The 24765-nt window shown below is 36.6% G+C and overlaps 1 protein-coding gene across 3 annotated transcripts; it reads right to left on the bottom strand.

Annotated features, from left to right (window-relative positions):
• Positions 1 to 8372: 8372 nt before the first annotated feature.
• snx12 (sorting nexin 12) lies at positions 8373 to 21022 on the bottom strand. 3 transcript variants are annotated; one of them, XM_041800826.1, is made up of 7 exons: positions 20636 to 21017; positions 18691 to 18786; positions 16738 to 16905; positions 16061 to 16185; positions 11410 to 11500; positions 10874 to 10884; positions 8373 to 9144 (listed from the first exon to the last, which is right to left on the bottom strand). In XM_041800826.1, exons 1-6 carry the CDS (start codon positions 20798 to 20800, stop codon positions 10879 to 10881), a joined length of 651 nt encoding a protein of 216 aa, XP_041656760.1. In that variant the 5' UTR covers positions 20801 to 21017; the 3' UTR covers positions 8373 to 9144; positions 10874 to 10878. The 3 variants fall into 3 exon arrangements, with proteins under 3 accessions (XP_041656760.1, XP_041656759.1, XP_041656761.1); XM_041800825.1 differs by lacking the exons at positions 8373 to 9144; positions 10874 to 10884 and having other exon boundaries at positions 10914 to 11500; positions 20636 to 21022; XM_041800827.1 differs by lacking the exons at positions 8373 to 9144; positions 10874 to 10884; positions 16738 to 16905 and having other exon boundaries at positions 11383 to 11500; positions 20636 to 21010.
• Positions 21023 to 24765: the final 3743 nt, after the last annotated feature.

The raw sequence follows: 24765 nt of genomic DNA on the forward strand, positions 1-24765 counted from the left end.
CTGGTTTTGATCAGCTGGGAGGGGCGTGTGCTTAGACTGACGCAATTCGGAAGCTACTACCCTCGTTTCCACTCGTCAATGGAATGGAGTCTAAAGCCTCCAAAAGTACAATTTATAAATGAAATTGAATATTATATGACCTCCTTACATGGAGTTAAAGACAAAAGAGCAATGAAAACTCTGGACATCTTTGAATCCTTGAAAATGTTTATTTAATTTCACGGTACCCCAAGTGTTCTATGTATATATGTACATTTGTATATAATGTATATACTGTATATACACGGGTGAATTGTATCTATGTAATTGTATGGTGCACGTATCAATAAAAGAATTTAAAAAAAATCCACTCGTCAATGGAGAAACGGTCCAAAGAACCTTTAGTTGAAAATGTAGGAGAGCACTTCTCAGTGTAAAGGCAAGTTAAAAGCAATAACTACTACATTTACAACTAAACGTTTAAAAAAACACTTGAGCAGTGTGTGCGTGCTTTCCAGTAACCCTATAGTAATGCCCAAAGAAGGAAACAGCGTCATCATCCGGTCCTCCTCCCAGCATAGACACCTGCAGGCTGCGGTCTCGCTAATGTATCCGCTTCTGCTTTGTTTAAAACATAAAAAGAAAAGGAGGGAAATCCTATGCACTTCTTTTAGGTGCATGTGTCCTCAGTGACCTGATCATTAGGGTCAGTAGTGGTGTTAACAATATTCACAAAGTTTAATTCTTTTTGAATCTCTAGCAATCACCGACCGAAGTTTCATCATATAGTAAAATCGCATCTAAAATCTGGTGAGCGTGCATGATGAAATTCTATGAGCTCATATATCTGCATAAGAATGAAACTTATCCATTCTAGATGCAACATAATGTGCATGTTGCATCAGAGAAACACAGATTTGAATTTTAATTCAGCCCCTTTTGTTCATGATTTAAAAAAAAAAATACTAACTTATATGTATTTAAGTAGATATTTTTCAGGATTTGCTTTCAAGCGCTCCAAAGATATAATGTTTTGCAAGAATGCCCCACCATATGTTCATTTGAATTAGGCAGCATCAGAATGAAACTTATTCCAAAACTATCAATTGCCTCCTTTCTGTCACTTTTTAACCTAATTTTACCGTTTTCCACCTTTATGCCTTACTTGACTGAAATTTGCTGCTTTATTCCATTTCAGCCTTTTTTAACCCATTTTTCCCACCATGTTCCCATTTTATCACTTATTCATCAGTTTTTGCCTTTTTGCCTTCTGCAAAAATGTCAGTCATTATTTTTTGCTTACAGTAATTTCTGTTCCTTCTTTATTTTCTTGCATACTGGTGTTAAATGGTTTAATCAGTGTGCCCATTCACATTGTTAAACTTGCCAGAAAAGGTAATTCTGATAAAGGAAAAGGGATTCATCTAAAAAAAAAAAGAAAAAGAAAATAGAAAGGATTTGTACAGTTTAAAAAGACATGACCAATTTTTGTTGCTTTGATAAGAGTGGTTATTATTCAGGTTAGATATAAATTATGGTTATCACAGCTTAACTCTACAATGGGCTATGATTTTCCTGACCTCCATGGCCCCCCATTTGGTGGGGGCCAAGTAAGCTGTCCTCTTTATTCCCCCCTATGCATGGCCTTCCTGCATTTGCTTTCAGGAGCTATAATTATATGATGTTTGATTAGTGAATATTTTCAGCAGTAATAATGGCAAGAATACTGACTTTATTTTATGCAAGAACATGTTACAATGTCAGCTGTAAAAAGTCAAGATGGTTGTTTTTACTTTTATTTGAAATATTGATGTTTCATATGCAGGATTAATCATACATCATAGTTTAAGATTAAAAGTTGCACTTGGATTTTGGAAAAGGTTACCAAAAAAAACCCTAAACAACTGTTGATGATAAAAACTAAAAAAAAAAAAAAAAAAAAAAAGAAAAAAGAAAAAAAAGTTGGCTCTGCGGTCGTAATCAAGCTAAACTTATTGGAAGATGAGGTGGAGAGACGCACAATGAAGAAGGTGGAGGCCATTCTGAGGAACATGGATCATCCACTTCATATCTCCCTAAATGACCAAAGAAACAACGGTGGTGGACGGCTCCTATCCCTTCACTGCAGGACAGAAAGATTTATAAAATCTTTCACACCATCAGCAATTAGACTTTATAATTCTAGCGTAAACAGATGAGAGAGACTCCAGACAACTGAATTTCCCTTTGGGGATAAATAAAGTTATTGTATTGTATTGTATTGTAATCACGTGGTACCTCTAAAAGTCACAGATAAATGAATGAGCTCATTTAGGGGATGTTATTTTGCTCAAATACTGTGTCTGATGCTAAGAATGGACTTTGAGTCAAAGAAATTAAGCACATTTAACGTTGCTCTAACTTATTACTACAGATATGCTGTTGGTATTCATCGGCATACGGAGCTTCTTCAGGACAGTCTGGCTCTACAGCTTAATTATGGGAAACCTGTTTCATTATGACATCAGCATCACTTCACATTGTGGACTATATGATGTCTGTGTTTTTAAAACTGCTCTTAATTGACATTTTATAGCTCCAAAAGTGGACCATATTACCTGAGATTCATACTTAACCTTTAGTTTAGTTTAAACCCACATAAGAGAAGAAAAAACAGCCAATATCTGAGCTTTGGATCAAAAATCATAAGCTCTGTATAGATCAGAATGATGAAGCAATATCATGTAACATTGTTTGACCCTTAAACAAACTGGAAATATAATTTGCCCAATATCCTTGTTGCGTTTAAAAAAAGATGGAGAACATGGTGTGACAGTACTCCTGTTATTCTGAGATTCCCCTAGCTCAGCACTAATGCTTGCAAAAGTAAGCTGATGATCTGTGATTATTTTAATCAAGTACAGTCAACCAAATTATGTAGAAAGAGTTGAAAGACAGTTCAAAGATTGTAGAAGTAATCAAACGGAAAGTAAAGATGAGTTTCGAATTTACAAAATTGCCATTCGTTTCCCTAATTACTTTGCTGTAAGAATGACTTCATACATCAGTAAAAACAAAATGTTCTAGGCCTTTGGCGACTCCTGGTTTAATTTTGGTAAACACAGAGATACACAGATTTTGCACAGATCCTTCACAGGGCTGATACACAAAATAATCAGTCAGAACACTTCTAAAATAAGTCATGATTAAGTTTCTTTTGTATTATTCCGAAAAGGCAAAATTTTAATGCATTCAATCAACACAAATTACAGTAAGAAGGGCGCATTTGAAGACACTTTAATGTGTTTGCTCCCACTTTTTGATGTAACTTAGCTATAGTTTATCTTTTTAAAGAGATTATACTTAAAGATAGGACTTAGAAAATTTTAAGTATTTTTTTTAATTAGTGTATTCTGCAAAAAAAACAAACAAATATAAGCAATTCCTGTTCTAAGATATCTGGTGTAAAAAATCAGTTGTACTTTTTTATGTAACTGGCACGTATCATTTTACAACACAGGATTTTGTATGCTTTTAAAATCTTTAAATGAGATTTTTATCTAGACTTGTTAGGTGAATTTAATTTTTAATAAGAGTCATTTGATATTTTTCTCCTGGAGTTAGACAAATCCACATGCTAATATTTGAGTCTTTTTCCTTCAAAGTTTTGAAATGCTGCCTCCTTTTCTGTTCATCTGTTGTTGGTGAGCATAAACTGCATTCTTATCTTAGTCCATTTTTTCCCTTTTCATAAAACTGATATTAGTATAGAACTGATGTGCAAGTAGTGTTTCGTCTCCCACTCTGTGTCTGACAGCAGCCACTCGTCTCACCTTTTGTCCCTGCTCAGTCGAACTGCTTTGGGTTGCTCTTTTAATTTAGTTCCACTTTATCAAGCTAACCCAACTGGGTGTCTCTGCAAACACAACAAGCGTCATGGCTGCACACTGAACTCCAGCGTTAGAACCGTTTAACAAAACAGGTCCTAATCTCTGTCTTGGCCTAGTCTGCCCATCCTGTCTGCACACTTTCATTACTCGGGACAAGGCCAGCACATCAAAGCTCACTGGTTTTGTAGGTCACAGTTCTCCCTGAATGAGAAGGTCAAAGTCGGTATGTATCCCAGAGTGCACTTGTAAATCATTCCCATTCATTCTTTTATCTTTTTGTTATTCTGTGTTTAAATATAAAACAGCAATTCTTCTCTGCTTCCTCCTGCTCACATCTCTGCACATACTCTATGTTTTTATAAATCTGAAAATATCTTGTGTTTATGTTTCTATCCTTTTATTTCCCTCTTCCAAAGAGGATTAAAGGATTCAAAAACTGCAAAAGTGTGTGAGAAACCATCTGTTTTGATAAGCTATAAATAAAACTGCCTTTTCACTTTTTTCTTGAGAACTATACGAAGCAGTACAAGCAATGTAAAGTGCAACTCAGTGTCAATGTACCATTTAAAATCTTTTTTAGAATACTTTGGAAGTTAAAATTGTTCCGATTAATGTAGAGTCTTCTTTGGATCACTTGCAGGTCAAGGTCTGCATCACAAGATCACTATTCTGGGACAACTTTAATCCACCTGTGGCCAGAATTCCTCAGTTAATCCCTGTATTTCCTGCAGGCCAACTACAACAGGGAAACGATTACAGAACTGTAAGATTCATGTTTGCTCAAACAAATAGACCTATTGTGCCACAACTTGTACGTATTCTGAAGCTTAATTCTGCCAAAGCAGTGTTTTAATTAAACACACTATTAATACTTTTAGGTTATATTTTTTACTCCATCTTAGTGGCGAACTTGTTACGCACTAATCCAGTTTATAACCAGTTGGTTTACTGATGTGTTTACACATGTAAAAAACTAAAACTAACTAAGCATTTAACACTTTGGCCTACAATAGATTTGTACTGATTATTCTGATAGTACAAGCTACTTATGTACTAAAACTTTTTTCTTTTTGGGGACTGTACAAAAAAGGAGTGAAAAAGAACAAAAGAGTTGTGCTTTTTAGACAATTTTGCATTTCTTTCTTTTTTTTTTTTTGCAGCTTTTCTAGAGATTATTAGATGTGACTCTACTGCCACCATGATTAATGCAGTTCTGTCTTACAGGACAGAAAATAAACTACAACCCCAGTATGATCCATAGATCAGAATCCTCACACAATATTTCACTGATCAACAACGTGACAAGTTTGTTAATGACAAAATTGTTAATTAAAGTAATGCTGACTATAGATCAATATAATAATCTTTTCACTGACACATAAAGTTACCTGTTACATATGCCTGCCAGTTTTACATCTGTTGGTATGATGCACCATGGGGGCTGAATTTAAAAAATGTAGTGCAGCACTGATGGTTAGGTTGTGCACCATTTATGCAGGCAGCCTAGATTGAAGTCCGGCCTGTGAAATTATTTCCTAAGTGTGTCTCTCAACATGACAACACTGTTCGTCAAACTCATGTTGATTTTAGACCAATATAAAAATCTTTTAACTTTTGCACTTTGACCTCATATTTAAAATGTTAAAAGACAAGTTGAAGAAAATTATTTTCACCAAAATGAGAGAGTGAGGTTAACTCTCATAAACTCATGCTGAAGTAGGTCTGCAGAAGAATGAAAACATCTTTCACATCATGAAAAGCTTTTCAGGTTTGTTTTACTCCTTTATTTCATACAGAAATGTGATACAGTTCTAGTAAAACTGACGATATGCTAAAGCTATATCTTAGGTAATCATATAGGCAGCTATTGAGAACAGCTTTGACTACAACTAAACCCTGCCCCTAGCTACCGCCTCATTCTCCTCCAATGATACTGATTTTTCTGAACAGTGTTCGATGCAGCACAAAAGTTGTGGACTGGAGCTTCTCAAGATGGATTTGCCTGATGACAGAGATGGAGTCTGGCAAACCCATCTGCTCTGCAAGGATATGAAATAGCTTCATTTTGGCAGATTTCCTGTTGATGAAGCAATCTGGTTCCGAAAGGCTTTTTGTTGGTCCTGTCATGCTGAATATGTGTACCCAGTTTCAAATTTCAAGGTTGAATGTGGTGTGGGTGCTGATTTGGTAGAGTTGGTGACTTTTAGAAATTTGCTGTGCTTATTCTCACCAATTTTCATGGCAGTACAAGCCCTTTAGAACCATTCACAAAACTACTTCCTATTCCATTGCAAATAATGGGTCACCATGGCAACAGCTTCAGCTGCTGACCTGTGAGCTTGAAAAAAACATGGGGACACTTACAGGATGTTTTACACCAATTTTATGGCAGATTTGGTCAACTTTGCAGGAACTAACCCTGTATTTGAGAAAAAAAAACAGTTTATGTGCCATCTTGAGACATCAAAGTTTGATAAGCTGCTATGGCCTACCCTTTTGAGTTTTTTTGTTTGTTTGTTTTTTTACTAAAGCTTCATAACTGTTATTCACAAAGGTCTCTCCTAGCTGACAAACCTTTTCAAGTCAAAATTGATGGAAATAATCCTAGAAGAACCCCTGTAAATGGCTTGGTTGACCGACTGGTGTTACATAAAATTCAAATTGGCAGACTTCCTGTCGACTTGGAGATATGAGTCCATGAGGCTTTTTTGTACGTACATGGCATGATACATATGCCTACCAATTTTCATAATCCTAGGTTAAATGTGGTGCAGGGGCTGATATTTAAAAACATTTTGTAGAAGGCATCAATGAGCCAATTAGCCACACCCAGCAAAAAAAAAATCTAAGACATCTATCTCAGCTTCTCACTGGCAATTTTTCCACCAAGTGTGATGGCCGTAAGTATGTTGAGCTCCTGAAAAACGACTTCCTCTTGTAAGGTGAACAAAAAGTTGCCATGGCCACACCCTCTGATGGAAATCACAGTTTTTTGCCTACAGTGTTGAATCAACTTCTTCAAGCCATCCTGACACAAATTTGATGTCAGTACCTCTCACTGGCTTGAAACAATGGCTTGTGCCATAAAGCATGGTTTTTCCAATCACCAGTAGGATGCACATTTTTCACCCAGGTCTCTTCCACATGTAAGCCAAATATGTCAGGGTAACACCATAGGAAGAGTTAATTCTCAAAGGACCCCTGGAAATCGCCAAAAATCAAACTTTGCCTTAAAATGACGAACCTCCTGTTTGGATTCCACCATGATGGCAATAGACTTTTTTTTTGTTGTCTCAGGAAGCTGCACTTGCCCAGCAACTTTCATTCATCTAATAAACGGCTGGAATTTTGGCTAAGTTTAGGGGGCGCTGTCGAGCCAATTTTCATCACCCATGTTGGACAACAATAAAAAATATATTTTTTTTCTCCTGTCCTGATGCGTGTTCCAAGTTTTAAGAGTTTGTAAATATGATAAGGCCTTCAAATCTGAGAAACCTCACAGAAGGGAAAATCAGAGTCCTCTGCACCATCGGTGCTCCGACCCTAACAACGGGTGCACGTGTCACTTCCGGTGCTTCTGCAGACAGCCTCGAGTGGGCATGTGAGGAACTGCAGGTTTTTTTTTTTTCCAACCAGAGGTTTCCACTCTCTCCATTGTTGAAAACAAGCACATTTGATTGCACAATAATAATGAAATTAGTCGTTTATCTGACACTTCTTTCAATAAATTGGTCTTTTTTTCCTATTAACATTGAAAAAGCTTTAAGTAGGAAATGCTTCTCATATTTGCTCAGAAATAATGGCTGGATTATCCCTACAGGTGGCTGTTTCTTCTCAGAAATTCTTGATCTTCTAACTTTACTAACTAGATAAAAAATAACTTTAAATTGTGTATAATCCATGCTACTTCCCCATAAACTTGCTGTGCACAGCTCTCTCGTTGGTACTGCTATTTTGGGACGTGTAGGCTAAAATGTTTGGGGACTCCTGTACTTCATGTTAACAGCATTTCTCATTTCAAGAAAATACAGTGGGAGATTTGACAGACTCATTAGAAACAAATTTTTATATCACCATGATTTTCATGGTCAGGTGAATGGGACTTTTGTTAAGTGTAATTAGATATATTTTTAAGAACTCAGCCAGATACACTTGGTGAGATTGGAGATTATTCATTGTAAGAAGGGTTCAAATTGAACACTAGGGCATGTGGGGAATACAGTAGTTTCATCTCAATAGAGGAATCTTAGATACATAAAAACTTCTTTTAGCCTTGCTTAACAAAGATGATGTATTAAAAGGCTTTTGTGTTACGATGTGCAAAGATTTCTCACACTTTTAAAGTGTTTCATGTTGTTTTCATTTCATTGTTAATTTACTTAATTTGTCAATCTGCTGGTCATTCATCTACCCATCATGACTACGATCTACTTGCTTCTATTATTTGCAAACTAACAGGTAAATTTTAAGGAGCTGTCTTTGATTTTTACTTTTAATATCTAAAAAAGGACACATGGACATGAGTCAGCAGGCAGCAGGAAATTTAATTGTTGGACAGAATTAACAAGGATGTTCCTCATCACCCAAAATGAAATGCAATGATAACGTATTTATTCACATCACAAAAATATTGATAGAAAGAATTGAAACAGCTGAAAGTAAGCGCAGAATAAGCCTCAGAACAGAAGAAATCAATAAACCCGATGCTGATTACGCCTCTAAACAATGAAATATTGTTCATATAATGAACCTCTTGTCACAGTGCTTAGATATGGGTATTTCACTAACTAAACATTCCCAATAGCCGATTTGATAACACACAGCCAAAGTATAGGCATGATGATGTAACTAAGACAGCAGTTAAAACAATTAAGAGCTTTCTTCAGGACGTAAAATTCAAGGGGAGAATAAACTTGAATGGGATGACACTTCACTGTCTTATTCATGGTGCTACATGTCGCTTAACTTTGGGAGGTTATCATCAGAATCACATCTTGAATGATGACAGAAAACAATCAAAGCAGGAATTTACTCTTACTTCAAACTTGATCAAATCAATTCAAAAGACATCCAGAAAACATCATTATAAAAAAAATCTATGACAAAAGTATATATCGAAAATGTTGGAATGACTGAAAAAAGACACATCATCAGAAACATAAAGACTGAAGGTTTGTCCCAGGAGCAATATTTGTTACACTGTTGATACTTATCAGTTCAGGCATTTCCGCTGGCTTTTAAAATGACGTGATGTAGAAATAAATGTACATGGGGCAGGTGCAGCAGTCTGTATTGTCTTTGCAATAAGAGAGAAAGAGACAGACAGTAAACATGGAGAATAATCAACACACATTCAAAATTTAAGTGGATTTGGTCGATGCTGTGAATGTCTTTGAACAAAATCTACAGACTAAATGTAATGGCATGATGTCACATCATTCACAGAATATCACAATGTGAAGTAATGAATCTGGGTTGATGCTATACAAAAGCCACATTTCCCACCTCAATTTAATCTGTGAAATGTTTCAAATGAACAAATTTACATACATATGGAGATGTCTAACACTCCTTTTCTTAAAAGTGTCATGCAAGTTCTCCTGAGACCAGGCTGTGGATTAGGCTTTTTATATCTTAAAAGAGCCAAAGACAATGACCAGAGTTACTGTGCTCTCTTAAGTGGTTGCTCTTGTTTTCTGTAAAGGAAAAAACAAGGCAGACATGACGACAGTCCAAACTTTCACTGTATACTGAGTCATTTATCCCAGGTAGAACTGGGAAATGCTAAATCTTCATGTGTGTAGGCGTTTGTGTCAGCTTAATTTTAGAAAAGCCACAGGTGAAAGTGCAGGTCATGAACAAATCCTTTCTTTAGACATTTCTCTCTATTATTGAGACTGACAACACTTTATGGACAGAATGTGACTGAGCCAGACAGGCAGGTTAAAAAAAAACCTCTGATCTGACCTTACATGACACATTTCACAGGACTGCATGCAGTTTTATGACATGGTGTCAGAACTGAAGAGACATTTGCTAAGCTGAGGGGTTGCTGTGCATTCAGACATGACCAGTGAGCATAATGTAGTGTGGGTTTTCAATGTCATTATGTCAGTTCCTGCCAAGATATTGCAGATTTTATTAGTGTTCCCAGACTTGATCAGGCCAAGTGTTCTGTAGACTAAATGCCATGTTTTCCTAAAACTAAATTCAACAGCTTTAGTTCATTGGACATTAAATATGTCCACTGAACTTCATTGTTGATGGACACAGATACAAGAGAAAGGTGGAACTTGAACATGATTGTACACAAAAAAGCAGGGCATGACAATATTTACTTGGTGGCAGCATGAACACAACAACTGAATTTGGCCTAATAAATATCTGATTTAACAAACTGAGCAAAATGATGTTGATTGGATGGATACAAAATAAGTTGTCAGTAAGACTGACACGCATTGCAAAGAAAGCGTGCAAAGTTTGCCATGCAGCAAATGATTAGTGCGGTAGACAATGATAATGCAACAAAATTAGTTAGAGTACACGTTTTAAAAAAAGAGAGCTCTCATCATTGGTGGTGTACAGTACCTATTCCCATTAAACAATAGTTCACATAACTCAAAAAACAGTAATGGGGGTTTGTGTTCCACTGACTGTAAATGGGTGGATTAAGAAAATTCTGCAAACCAGTTACAGACGAACAGCTGATCAACTTATGACCGACTAAAAACTTAAATGGGCTTTTTCTTCTTTATATGCAGAACTGGCTTGCAGATTTTTCCTCCCTTTGCAATACAAAGTGATCACTCCAATATTTTTTGGGAGCAACTGGATGACAACCAGGGACTGTGTGGCACTTTTACCAGTTGAAACAGTGCAGTCAGATCTCTGCAGTAATGTTTATATGGGACCAGTAGTTTTACACAAGTATCTGTGAACTATCGCCTTTGGTCTTATAGTGCCCATGCAACTTCCTTTAACTTCTAGAAAGCCTTTGGAGTCAGGATATAATAAAGCAAACTTACTTCATTCATACCTAAAACAAACAAAAACAAAGAGAACAAAACAGGATCAGAAATCTCATTTACAGTCTGCAAGCTTCCTATTGTAAACATTAGTGCCAACACTCATATTTAGACATTATTCTACTTTATTCACATTATAATACAATCATGATATATATGACAGTCATTAGGGAAAGACTGAATGTTTTGCACATAATTTTCAATCCTGAAAATTGTGATTAAGAGCCAAATCTACACCATACAATAACTACTAAGGGTTGCTTTCTTATTGTACAGTTATAAAACAAATGCACAGGAGAGACATTATCAACATGTCCAAAAGTTTTGTAGAATAACATACTGTAAGCCCGAGATAAAAAAAAATTATACGATTTAACAGCGGTATACACAGAGTGAGAGAAAAGAGAGAGAGGCAGATAAAGCAGAGGAGTAGAAAGAGATGAATAGGATATGGGAGGGAAGAAAAAGGCAAGAGACAGTCCAATCTACACCCCAGACTCTAACCCCAACCTCCCTCAGTAACCCTAGTGTCGTACTTTTCCAGGAATGTAGTTACGGTCAATGGTTTCCTCTTGCAGGAACATGTGAAGACAGCGCTCATTCTGGGCCAGTGGGTGACCGGCAATTCTACAGAGACAGAGACACACACACACAGATAGACAAAAGACAGCATTTAGTTGTTTTAATAGTTAAATCACAGGTAGAGGTTAGACTTAAACAGGGGTTATAATGTTATGAAAGCTGGACCCTATTTTCACACAAGTAGGGTCTAAGTGACAGAGAGCAACAAGCTGTCTCTAACTTAAACAACCAATATTCACCCTCTGAAAAAAAAATCATTGATTTGCTCCTACCCTCTTTATTTGAAAAGTCAATTCAGATTTGACTTAACTGAAAATGGTACAACGGAGTAAAATCCTCACTTTATGAAGAGCATATCTTCAAGTCAAAAGAAAATAGTTATCAGGACTGCAAAACCAAACCTACAAATGTTAAGGCTTACTTAACTGTTTCAAGGTGCACATGCTTCATACGGTCTTTTACAGATGTTATTGTGTCATCTTCCAGTCAACATTCAGACCTTTGATGATGATCTCCAACAGAGCAATTTAAATCTTGGATTGGAAGCCGTTAACATCACAGTTATGCTCTAAAGAAATGAAATATGTCAAGTTCGGAGGATTTCTTTATTAAATATTTGAAAGATCAGCCCTCTGAAGTGCTCAGTGATCTCAGTGAGTATTAGGGTCTGTAAAACATTAGGTGTCTCATGGAGACTGTAGTATGCGCTTTCATAATCAGTTTTTAAAGAGGACTTAGTTTTGAAGTCACATATGATCTTACACTTCCTACTTTGTGTTAGTGTGTCATACTGTGTAATAAATATTGTGTTTTTGTTCTTCTATTGTTGAGCTTGTTTAGTACCTGTTGAGTCTATGCATTTTTAGTTTCATGTATTTTAAAGGTCTAGCTAGGGTCGCACATTGCAAATGAGCTCAGGCTAGAATTGCTGTAGAGTGTGGCAACAGTGTATTTATTTCACACTTGTTCCCATAAAAATAAATAAATAAACAAACAAAAAATGAATACCCAAATTACTTAATAAATATATATAATGTAAAATCAAAATTATGTAAAGCTATAAAAGAGGGAAAAATTGTGTAAACTGTCCTCTTGTATGACGACGATCATTGTGTTCAGCGAAGTCCACATCATCCAGTTTCAGTGCAGCTATATAGTTCTGTAAGTAGTATCTGTTTTCACCATGTGGAGTTTGCACTCCTGCTAGGTTCCAGTACGGCAGATGAGCTTTCAGCCTATGATGAAAACTGAAATACAGACACCCAGCCTGCAAGCGGCCCTGTACACCTCCACTGGGCGCTTGCTGTCTTTACTTAAGCAAGAGTCTCTCTTGCTTCAGCCCCTCCACAGGCAGAGGTCAGTGTGTTTCTCACAGAAAAAGAAACTGTCAAAACGTTTTGACAGGCACTGCATCTTCATCAGGGTCATAACCTAACCTCTGACCTTTGACTCTGATGAGGAAGGCGCAGTGCATGTCAAAACATTAGTCTTCTGCACCTTATTAAAGAGATTCTTGAGCTCGTTTCTTTCTTTGGATTTACCTATAAGAAAAAAATCAACCGAAACATATTTTCATTAGCGATGCACCGAAATGAAAATTCTTGGCTGAAACCGAAAACTGAAAATGAGGAAACCAAGGCTGAAAACCGAAACACCGAAAGAAATTATTATGCCATTTATTTGTAACATTGCATTTATGGCTATGACTGTGTATTAACCTCACTAAAATCAATTGCAATTGCAAAAATTAATATTAATGCTTCAAAGAATAAATCAATTACAAAATTATGTAAAAATTTATTAAGCACCTCTAGCAACAATACACAATATAAAATAAAATAAAATAAAATACAAAATAAAATGTTTAACTTGACTGCAATCATGTATACATTAAATCAGTGGTTCTCAACCTTTTTTCAGTCATGTACCCCTGTGAAGTATTTTTTCAGCCAAGTACCCCCAAAACAGCTCAAAGCTTTTCGGCCAAAAAGAAAGACATTAAAGAGTGCTGTGACAGCCGTCTGATTTATCAAACTTTGTAACTGATAAACACTTTCAAAGTAAAAATATTCAATTTTTTTTCATACATTTTAATATTAAAAATGCATGACTAAAGTCGTGGCACATCTTCTCATCTTTAAATGTGGGAATTAAAATTAATGTAGCTATTGAAAACAGTGACTGAAAAGGTTTTAAACCCAGAGGTGTACAAAACTGTCCTTGGCTGCAGCGGTCTCTCTGGAACAATTTGGAAATAAAAACACAGAGTTAGAAAGAACTAAAAACCTGTTGATAATGAACAAGTCATAAAAAAGACTTCTCTTTTCTCAAACTGAAATCATGAACTTAGTTATAGATCAGCATTTCTTCACAAAAAATAAATCATAAACCTTTTTATAAATGGAGAGATCGTGAATACAGTGATTGACAGGCATGTGCCAGTGTGGGTGAAACCATCCTGCCATGGGGGAGACTCAGGGGGGTTTTAGGGTGATTAAATTTAAGAGCATACAAAATATTAACTCCAGTTTTTAAACTTAAGGTCCCTACACTCTATACGCAATTTTTTCATGCAAATTATTCACACAAAATGTTAACATTTAGAACCTGTAGCGAGTCAAAGCAAGTTAACTCCTCTCCTTGGCTGTGCAATATTATAACTCTTACTGATCATATTTGACACCGAATGAATGAAAAGTCAGTCCCTCCTCTTACAAACTTGGTTGGCACAGTGAATGACGTCCTGGCTGTGCGTAAAACTGCCGAGTTATGCACGGAGTGAAGGACAGAGAGGGACAAACCTCCTTTTATCTTCCGCTTCAAAAAATATCACTGTTTATCAGAGGACAGAGAAAACACACCGCAGACATTCGCAGCACGAATGTGATTTTAGAATGTACGTAACATAGTCGCAAAACGTGTCGCTCCTGACGTGCAAAGAAAGGCGCTATTTTTCTTAAATAGCCGGCATGTATTTTAAAATCTCGCGTACCCCCCTGGAGTGCCCTCACGTACGCGTACCCCTATTTGAGAACCACTGATCCAAGCGCGTGCTGGCCGCGGTTTTTGCTTGCGTCATCACAGCGTCATGTTTTGGCCTTGTTGTTTCGGTGATAAAAGTCTTTCGGCCGAAAACCGAAAAAGCACTTTTGGGCCATTTTAGGCCGAAAATTTTCGGTGGCCGAATTTTCGGTGCATCCCTAATTTTCATGCAATACTTGTGACACTTCACAAGGTTTACATAATGACCATGACCCTATTGTTACTGGGTTTTTTTTCTTTAAATGTACAAGTATGACCAAATGAGGGGGCCAGCCCGGCTTCTAAATATCCCAGCATGTTTTGGGAAATGCAGTGGTCATCTGCAATATAAAATAAATGGGAGCAAATTTTCAACTGCATCAGGTTACATGCAGTGTGTGATGGTGGCAGCTGCCCTTGCAGTAATGATGGTGTATATTTCAGGATTTTATACTGGTGTATTGGTCGCATTGGTATATGGGACACAGACCACTTTAAAAGTGAGTCTAACTCACCAGATTTAGAGAAATCTTCATTAGCTTGTTCTGCATTTGAGATACATCAAGGACACATAGTTAGCCTAAAAATTAAGTAGACTTTGCCAGAAAGTAGGCTTAGCACTAAGTATGAATATTATGCACTTATGAGTAAATATGAGATTAGGTAATCCTTAATCCGGCAGTTTTCATTCATGAAAATAAACACTGCAGTTTTCCTTTCCCAGTACATACATTGAAATACCATTTATTGCAAAATTGGAGCGCTTGAATTTATCAATAGTTTAAAAGATGCATTGGAGCAGCACACTTATGTAAGATGGCTGTGAAAATTTTAGTGTCAATTTAGTCCAGGATTGTCATGTATGTGTTGGGCTGGAAATTTGTTTTACTTTTCAAAGTATAGTTGTGTGTGTGCAGCACTTTATTTCTTGCCTTTAATCTGAAGCCTGTCACTTTTTCAAGTGTCTAAACTCCTGACGTTTCTCCTGCCTACACATAAAAGAGGATGGTTTTGGCTTCTGTTCTCTGTTACAGTCTACTGCCTAAATGCAAGATGCCACCTCATACTACACACGGCTTGTTTTTCTTTTTGCCACTCAAAACATTAAATTCTTACTTTTAGGCAACAGAAATCCTTTCCAACTGAAAAGTGACAAAAAGGAATGTTAGCAGACATTTTTGGTCCAAAGGATTTTATTGTAACCCAATACAAGCTCAGGTCACCAATTCCAACATACTGTCATCAAGAACCCTAAATGTGTTTAATGGCACCCAGGTGTATATACCAGAATTATTCTGTAGGTCATGTGTCAGTCCAGAAATCTATTGCAATAACTGTATAAACTGAACATAACAATTTCTGTTCAGACAATTCAGGGATAGAGAGCTTGCAGGAATCACTATGACGTTGAAAAATGCTATACTACTACAAAATTACGAAACCTGTTTTGGAGTTTTAGTTTCTCTGTCAGTTTACCTCTACAGATCCTTACTCAGATGTTCTTATTTGATAAATATGTTGCTTGATTCAAATGGAAAAACTCAAAGTATGATTTATTATTTGTACATGTATTAACCAACTAACTTGTTGATGAACTGCTCCAGGCCTGATCGCCGCTCCTCAATGAAGGCTTCCTCAAAAAGGCCATCATCCCCACGGAAGGGCAACTGTCTCTTCAGGGCTTTGCTTGGTAGAGTTGGTACTACAATCTTAAAGTGTCCAGGAAAACACACACAACAGAACAGAGTAAATATTTATAATTTAAATATGACATACAAGCCAACACTTATTGTGTTTAATTGTCAAAAAGGGACTGATTGGCTTTTCTATTTACTTAGGTCTCTTTAGATGCAAGTTTCTATGCGTTATTCATTTAATAACATGCATTTTATCTTACAATTTTTCAACATAATCAATTTTTTATTTCACAAGTTGAAAGTATTGTGGGATAAAATAGATGTAATTAAATAATTTATATGCAAAACTGCAAAACTTACAGAAAACTTGGATCTGAATGAATGAATGAATAAAATGGATAAATGAAAAGAAATTTATTGTGGTTCACTTGCAACAAATAAAACAATTTACAAGATCAAAGTGAATTTCTGAATTTCCATGGTAACTGAAAGGGTGTAGGGCTGAAGCTAAAGCTCATTAAAAACCTACCCCTCTGATCTTACAAAAACATAACTATCACAGAAATAAGTACATAGCAAGAACAACATTGATGCATTGTTGTTACCATCTTTATCTGTGTATACCACCAAATATAGCCGTGTTTCCATCAGGGGTCCGGTTTGAATCAGTACGGTTTGGTACGCTAAACCCCAAAATAGTTTGCGTTTCCACAGACACGTGTCCTCACTTGGTGGGTGGGCTGTAAAAGCTATTGATGTGATGTCACAGTCAGTGCGAGTCTGCTGGTCCAGCTACATAGTTGTAGAAAGGATGAGTGACAGAAATCAGTAGGGAATGAGCATTAAACAGCTTTATTTCAGCTGAAAGATTTTTTTTATTAAAAAATAACTAGCCTACATCTTAATTATGTTAACCGCTGTCAGTACAGATCCTCAGCTGAAGAAATACGTGTCTCGTTTCAAAATAGGCCACCGCCAGAAGTTTTATAAGTATATTCAATAGGGCTGCAACGATTCGTCGATATAATCGTTTGTGTCGATTATAAAAAAAATTTGTCGACGCGGGAATTCAAGTGTCAACACGCCGTATTATTGTTTTTTTGTATTGGTAAAATCTAGTACCGGCCGGTAAGGACTCATCTGTACTTGCAGTTCACTACAGGAAGTGGTGGGGGCAGTATCGCTCCCACTGTTTACATTATTCACAGAAACTGAGAACAAGAAGTTAAGCATGGCGGAAAGCACGGAGAACACACCAAAAAGCCGACCCAGAGCTTCCAAAGTTTGGGAACATTTTACAGAAAACAAATTGGCGAAACAAGTCAACTGCAAACTGTGTCAAGTCAAACTCTCGTACCATGGCAGCACTACGGCAAGGCACGAACACCTGAAACGTAAACACACTGTAGCTGCCGCGTCTTCAAATACCGCGAGTGGGCAAGTTAGCAAGTTGCATGAGTATCTTTTAGATCTTTTGCATTTAGTTACTGAGCCCTTTGTGCTTCAGGCACGAGGATTCATTCCAGTAGCCTACTGATAATGTTGGTGCTGTATGTTAATCAGTCGGAAAACCATCTTTGATATTTGCTAGGGTAACGTTTTTTTCAGTAATGCTATTTAGTGTGCAATTCACTTTAGTTATCAGTTCAATACTTTTATATTAGAGGAAAAACAAACCTTGACGATGTAGCAACTTGACATGTCATGTCAATTGGCTAAACCATTAAGTTTTCACAGGTGTGCATGCATAAGGAGGCAAGGTAAAATGGGGATCCAAAATAGTATGCAAAAAAAGTCACGATTAGTTGACTAATCGTAAAAATAATCGCCAGATTAGTCTACATAAAAAAATAATCATTTGTTGCAGCCCTAATGTTCAGCAACAACAGAGCGATGTTTTTAGAAGTTACCTAAAGTAAGAAGTACAATATTAACTAGTTACAGTAGAGAATGAACTGTTCTAAGGCTTCGTATTCACTAAACTAAAGCATTAATTTAGTTTCACATCCATCGCAGATAGACAAGGCTGATGTGAGCCTTCAGGCTCTGCTTTGTGTTCTTAAAATCAGGTCCAGGTAAATGTCAGGAAACCTGATTTGTGGCCAGACATCAATATCCACAGACTAGGAAACAGTTTGGATTGTCTTCGAGTCCAAATATCCCCAATTTAAGCAGATATTGGTCCGTTTTTCTCCCGTTTTCGCCGCTCCTCACAAAGCAGACTTCCGTGTTTTGCAGCCCTGAGCAGAGCAGCTGTGTTGCGTGCTGATGTGACATCAGTGCAACCTCCTATTGTTGTGTGTGTAGCTCCACCTTTTTGAGACGGACAGGTAAGATTGGTACCCCTACAGAAAGGTGCTGAAAAGTGGGAGGGTACGGGTCGTTGTTTTGGGACCCTTTCTAACTTCGGCTCTATGGAAACGCAAAAAAATGTGTGTCGTTCCGCACCAAACTGAGCCGGACCGCTTGGTGGAAACAACCTATATGTGATCTTAAATGCAATGCTGCTGTTACTTTATCTGATAAACTATACCAGTATTATGTTTTTACATAAATACTGTTGCTTATATTGCTCACCTTACTGTCTCTTTCCAGCTCATTCTTTAACCACTCAAAGTCGCTGTATCTTCTTCTCACACAGGAATCCTTCAGTTTGAAAATGGGAAGGTTTGTCTACACAGGGAGAAAAAGGGAGAAAGTAAAAGACTAATTTAAAGTCCCTGATTCAATACATATTTTGTTATTTTATTTAGTCGTTGCAAAGTGAGGGCAGGTGGGAAGCTTAAAATACAAATGGTTCACTGAATAAATAATAATAATAATAATGAATAGCAACAGAACTTGACTAAATCAGTGGCACAGGAATTTAAAAAAATTAAGCCTGCTAGTTAGAGGTTATACTGCAGTATTTTTAAGCAAAAATAGCTTCAAAATGCTAGTTTACACACCACAAAGAGTCAAACCTAAAAGCTATTCAGTCTCCATAAATGTATACAGGGGGGATAAATTCTTAAATAGAAGAGGCAAATGTTTAACGGCCCCTACACTGATCTGGTTTGTTTTCTGTTCATGGACTTAATGATAATGTGCTTTAAAACCAGTCATATTTTTTCAAAAAATCATCAATGGAAAATTAAATAAGTAGAAAAATGTAAGAAAGGTTTGATAAACCATACAAAGTTTTTGAATCCTACTGTTTCATGCATGTTTCAGGGACACAATTAAACACACTTCCACAAAATGTTTTCTGAGTTTTTGGTTTGTTTTAGGTTAGGTTTGTTCAAGTAATCATCTTCTATATAATTGAACTCAATAACTATCTTTCATTGAATAAGTTGGCATGGATATACTGTTGTTTATCCTGTAGTGCAGACAGTCCATGTTCAACAAAACTTTATGTGAAGGCTGGCATCCTTGAACCACTCTGATCTGACTTGTAAAGCTTTGTCTATTATTGCAGAATATTGACGATAACTGCAGTAAATCAGTACATCCCACCTTTGATGAAAGAAACGGGGTAATACGTCTGCATACATTTTAAGGGTGTGTTGATGAAAAGCCATTCATTTGTGAACAGTAAATATTGTACGGATTTATCCTTTGAGGAAACACGCAGAATTAACAATGGGTGCCAAGACAGGCCTAGTAAGTTAAGTTGCAATTACGCAATTACAGAGTTTGCATGAGCTTCCTGCAAATAAAGAGCTGTGTCAGTGATTTGTAGTTTCTCACGCTAAACAAAACAACCATCAAACACACGAGAATATCAAAGTTATGACTTTTTTTTTAATATATATCCCCTCTGCCTTTCAATGTGTAATTTTATCCCGAAAGTCCAGTACAGAAGCCAAAGCAACCAAATTTTGCAGAATGCAATCACTCCCTTTTTTCATACAACCGTCGACATGCTAGCATCTCATATTTAATCCTTGCCACACATTAGCGCTCTCTAGGTTTAGGCGCTAGGTTTAATTTCCGCTAGCGATTGTGACGCCTATTTTATGTTCGCTAATGTCAAAACAGCTTGGCGTTACATCAATAGATGGGAGATAATGTTAAAACTGCCCTTACTTTGCTTACAGAGATACTTAGCTGTTAGCTTCCCAGTGCCTACCAGGACTCCCACATCACCGTCTGTCGTAATATTTAATTCCGTTGTACAAGAATTTACTCCAACAAGCCGACTTGCATAACTGTAGCTTCAAACTGTACAACGTTAAGTTTTATCAATGGGCAGGGTAAACATTTTTACTGCTACAACGAGTTAAAAACTTGTAAGTTGTGTGTAACCCTTGCTGAGGGAAAACTGTAAACTAGGCCACTGAAAATCCCCGGTCTTTGAATTTTACTACGACGCCATCTTGAGCCACTCCAAGCCGCCTTCGTCAACGGCACAGCCCCGTCCCTGACAGAAGCTGCACATGCTAACCGCTAGCAACACCACCGTAATCGCCAGCTAGCTTAGCGACACAGCGCTAGTACTGCAACAAGATGTTGTTTGGCGTGAGATCCCACCACCTACCCGCATGCGAACTTCATAAGTTGTGTACCGGTTCCGTCCAACTCCAACGATTTGTGGGTCATAAACGTCTATTTCCAGGAAATTGCTTGGGGGGCCGTAAGCGTCGTTCAGGTCCTGGGGCTTTGAATGCAACCGGCGAGTGTCGGCCACCGAAGGCTCTGTCATTTTGACGGGTTTAGTTTTTTGAACGACCAACAGCAAATTAGCGTGAAAGCAGCTAAATGCCCAGTTTAGTCTTAGATCGCATCTGAAGACATCAAATGACTGTGATAGCTGATCGGCTCAGCTAGGGAAGTAGCTGACTTGTGTGTCTCTCCTCTTGCGTGGGCCAGCCGCCCTGCGCCCTACCCCTCCACAATCTGAAAAATGCGTTCACTGGGTTCTGTCTGTGCGGGACACTGCGCACTCCCTCTAACGGACACAGTGATCGCTAGATAGGGAACACTGAACTTGGCTGCCCAAAAACAACACAAAACCTATTTTAGAGGTACAGAGATGCATATTTATTAGGAAGATGACAGACAAGAAACAAAACAGCAATGAAACCTACACAACAGGTTTAGGTAATATCCAAACGTGATAAAAACAGGAAAAGTCTCATTCCATAACATTTATTTATCCCCAAAGGTCATAGAGGTTTCCCTCATTTGCAATGCCATCGACATTACATGCACAATAAAACAAGCGTATCTACAAACACATTTGGCCCTACAGTGCATTCAGAAAGTAGGCTATCCAGACAACCTTCAAAACAGTTTTGGATTTTTCATTAGTTTTGATTTCTATTAATTTTTTTTTTAATTTTTGTTGTAAGTCGCAGGGTTTTTTAATTATTATTTTTCTCCTGCTGGTTTGTTTCTTTAGTTTATTTTTCATTTAGCAAAAATACTTCCTTTACCTGTAGTTTTTACTAGTTTTAGTGTTAGCTTGAGTTGTATTCCGCAATATGAGCTACTTGTCAGGGGTGAAATCCTTAAAGGTCAGACAAGTCAACTTCTAAATTTAAGACAAAAAGAACACATTCAAATAGGCTACTGTTCAATTTTCATTTTATTTATTCAGATTTGACATAAAAACCCCAAATGACCCAAATTAACCAGTGAAGCCTCCTTCAATCATATCATACAATCTTACACTGTGCAGGCTTTAAAAGTTATGTCAGTCACTTTGCTGTTATCAGACTAAAACTACAGGGATTTTGTCTGTGATTTATCTCATTTTAGTTAGTTTTGTAAGTACGGAATTAAGTTTTTATTAGTTTACATTTTGTTTGTGAAGTTTCTCTTAAATTATAGTTAACTAAAATGGTTTTTTTTAAGTTTTATTTTTAATTATTTAGTTAGTTTCAATTAACTACAATAACCTTGGTCTGCATACTTTCTGAATGTACTGTAATCGGTCACAATGAACAGCACAATAGAAATCAAGTACAATAGGTTACAACTTGAAACCCAGTATCAGAGCCTAACTATGCAAGAAATGGTAAAAGTTCAGTCTTCAGAAAGTGTTGGAGGGCTTTCCATGAGCCAGGGGCATCAAAGGAACAGTTTTACCAAGTTTAGTACAAGCTTCAGGGGCTTTAAGAAGTAGACTAATAAGTCAGTGGGCTGGAGCCAGTCATAAGTTCTTAAAATCCACTCCAACAAGTTTGTGAATATGTAAGGTTAGGTTTCCAAAAAGGACCTTTGGATTTCAAACTGAAAATCAATGTTTGATTCATTTATCTCCAAGTGAAAGCCAACAAACTGTATCATCAGGAAATGTGCAATTCTCACATCATATTTAACATAACATATTTAACATTAACATATTTAAAAACAGCTATTTACACAGGAATAATGACTGGATATGATATTTTGCTTTCTTTTTTTTTCTTTTTCTTTTTTGCAGAGCTTGCATTTCTGTTTTGGAATGACAATAAAACTTCAGTATATCCTAAAGGTTTACAATTAACAGCCATGGCAACAAAAAATTACAACATGAAGCTTAGCAACACGACAGTCATATCACTGTATTACAAAAAAAAAAAAAAAAAAAAAAAAAGGTATTAGGAGGATTTTTTGATCCCTGTTACAACACTGCATCTGGCTTGTGATGGTTTACAGCCACTATCATATAGGATAGCCTACATTTAGGGTTTTTCATTGTAAACTAACAACCTCATTAATAGGCTATGTAATGGTAGTTGAGCAATGTTATGATCCAGATCCACGGTTTAATTCAATAAAACTTCTTTTAGTTCAGTATTTTTTTTTTCAGTTATGATTGTCTATTTAATTTGCCAGTGTGTTGAAATGAGCCAAATATGATAAAGTATTCAAGTATTAAATAAAAACAATGTGATTTTCAACCAGTTTGTGAATTATTTTTCACTATTTCAGATATTTTTCAATTGCTTTGGCTCAATTCTTAAATTCAGGAAAGCATTTTTCAAAACATAAAGCTCAAATCTCTTAACTTTTATTGTGGTTCATTACAGATTAGAATGTCACATTCAGTCATTGTTTTGGTAAATGTGTGAAAAGAGTTAGTACCATTATCTACAAAAATGCAGGAAAAAATTACACGTATGATATGCTGGTCAAACCAATTAATAGGCAGTTTTATCAATCAATCTTTTAATTGTACTGCTAGCTTGTACTGTTAGAATTATTCTTACATTGAGTATACAAACTCACATTTAGAGTGTTTATTGATGCTATTTTTTGCAAAATGCCAACTGTTGTCAGCTTTATTTATTTTCTATGAATTATTTTTCAGGCTTTTATGTCTTTATTTACATAGGACAGTGGGTAGCATAAGAACCTGAGGAGAGTTAGACAGGGGCTCGCCCACCCAGTCTGCCCGGAGGTATCAAATTTAGATGAACAATTATGTAATTTTTACATCATGATTGGAAAAATAATGTATAAAAGCCAGATGAAGAAAATAAAGAGAGGAGAGTCCCTTTTTTTGTTTGTTTGTTTTTTAGCAAAAAGTCAAAATTTCCAAGTTTAAAAAATTTTATATTTTGAATCTCAAAAATTTCAAATTTTAAAATCAGAAAAATATCTTAGTTTGGTTCACATATATTTATGACTTTTACATTCAAACAATTCAATTTTCTTGAAAATTAACCTTTTAACCTGGGAATTTCATGTTTACCTTTTTTTCTAGAGTGGCCCTTATACAATAACCTTGCAAAGCAGATGGATACGCCTGTGTCTTTGTTTTTCACTGGCGAATCCATCTTACAAATCGCTCATCTGAACCGTTTGGGCCCAGTTAGAAAGTGACAGGACCAATCAGCTACGAGGGGCAGTACTTTCAGGCGCAGCAGAGTCGTGACCAAGCGGCAACCTCCAGTCCTGAAAAATGAAGTCAATGCAGAAGTGCAAAAAATTGCTATACCGTGAGTGTCCACTTGAGGCTGGCTGCAGGAACACCGGAAGTCCCGTCTGGACACATGTTAAATAGCCGGTTTTGACACTAGTAATAAACTGGTTTACAGCCTAGTTCAATACACCAAACTTGTGTCATTAGCTAGTGTCTTATTGTGCTCCTACTATACGGGGGGTGAATTTTTTTGTACCTTGATCATATGGATTATATTTAGGATGAAAGTGCGTCTCATTTGATTGACAGATAGCTCGGCAGGCAGAGGCTCCATATCTGTCAACCAGAATGCTAGCTAGCAGGCTGACAGGAAGTCGCGCTTACACTGTAAAAACAGATTTTGACTCTTAGTATTTATAACATATAATTATTACGTTTGTTTCACTAATTTGAATGTGTAATTTAATCCTTCTTATATTTTTTGACTAATTTCAAAATGTGCTGTCTCCATTTCAAATGAATTTATTTTAATTGTGTAAAAGTAACATAATAAAACTTTGTTCAAATAAGTTGGTTTGAAATGTGTTCAAATAATGTAAAAAAATTGTGTTAAACTAAAGTGATTTTAATTATGTTAAACTAATCTTAAAAATGTGTTTAGGCTAGTTGATTTAAATGTGTACCAGGAACATTAAAAAAAATTGTGTTAAAATGAGGACTACATACTGCCCTGTCTGAGCATGTGCAGGGAGAAACTGCCATTTTGTTCTTTCCTGGTTGGGATTTACAATTTTCCAAGGACATTTTCAGCGCTG

The sequence above is a fragment of the Cheilinus undulatus genome, linkage group 12 (genome assembly GCF_018320785.1).
Source record: "Cheilinus undulatus linkage group 12, ASM1832078v1, whole genome shotgun sequence".
NCBI classification, from domain to species: domain Eukaryota; kingdom Metazoa; phylum Chordata; class Actinopteri; order Labriformes; family Labridae; genus Cheilinus; species Cheilinus undulatus.

Coding starts and splice junctions, on each gene's coding strand:
- snx12 (XM_041800825.1), bottom strand. CDS start 20,800: ATGACAGAGCCTTCGGTGGCCGACACTCGCCGGTTGCATTCAAAGCCC. Junction 18,787..20,635: donor CTTATGAAGTTCGCATGCGG/GTAGGTGGTGGG, acceptor CTCCCTGTGTAG/ACAAACCTTCCCATTTTCAA. Junction 16,906..18,690: donor AGCTGGAAAGAGACAGTAAG/GTGAGCAATATA, acceptor ACAACTATGTAG/CTGGACCAGCAGACTCGCAC.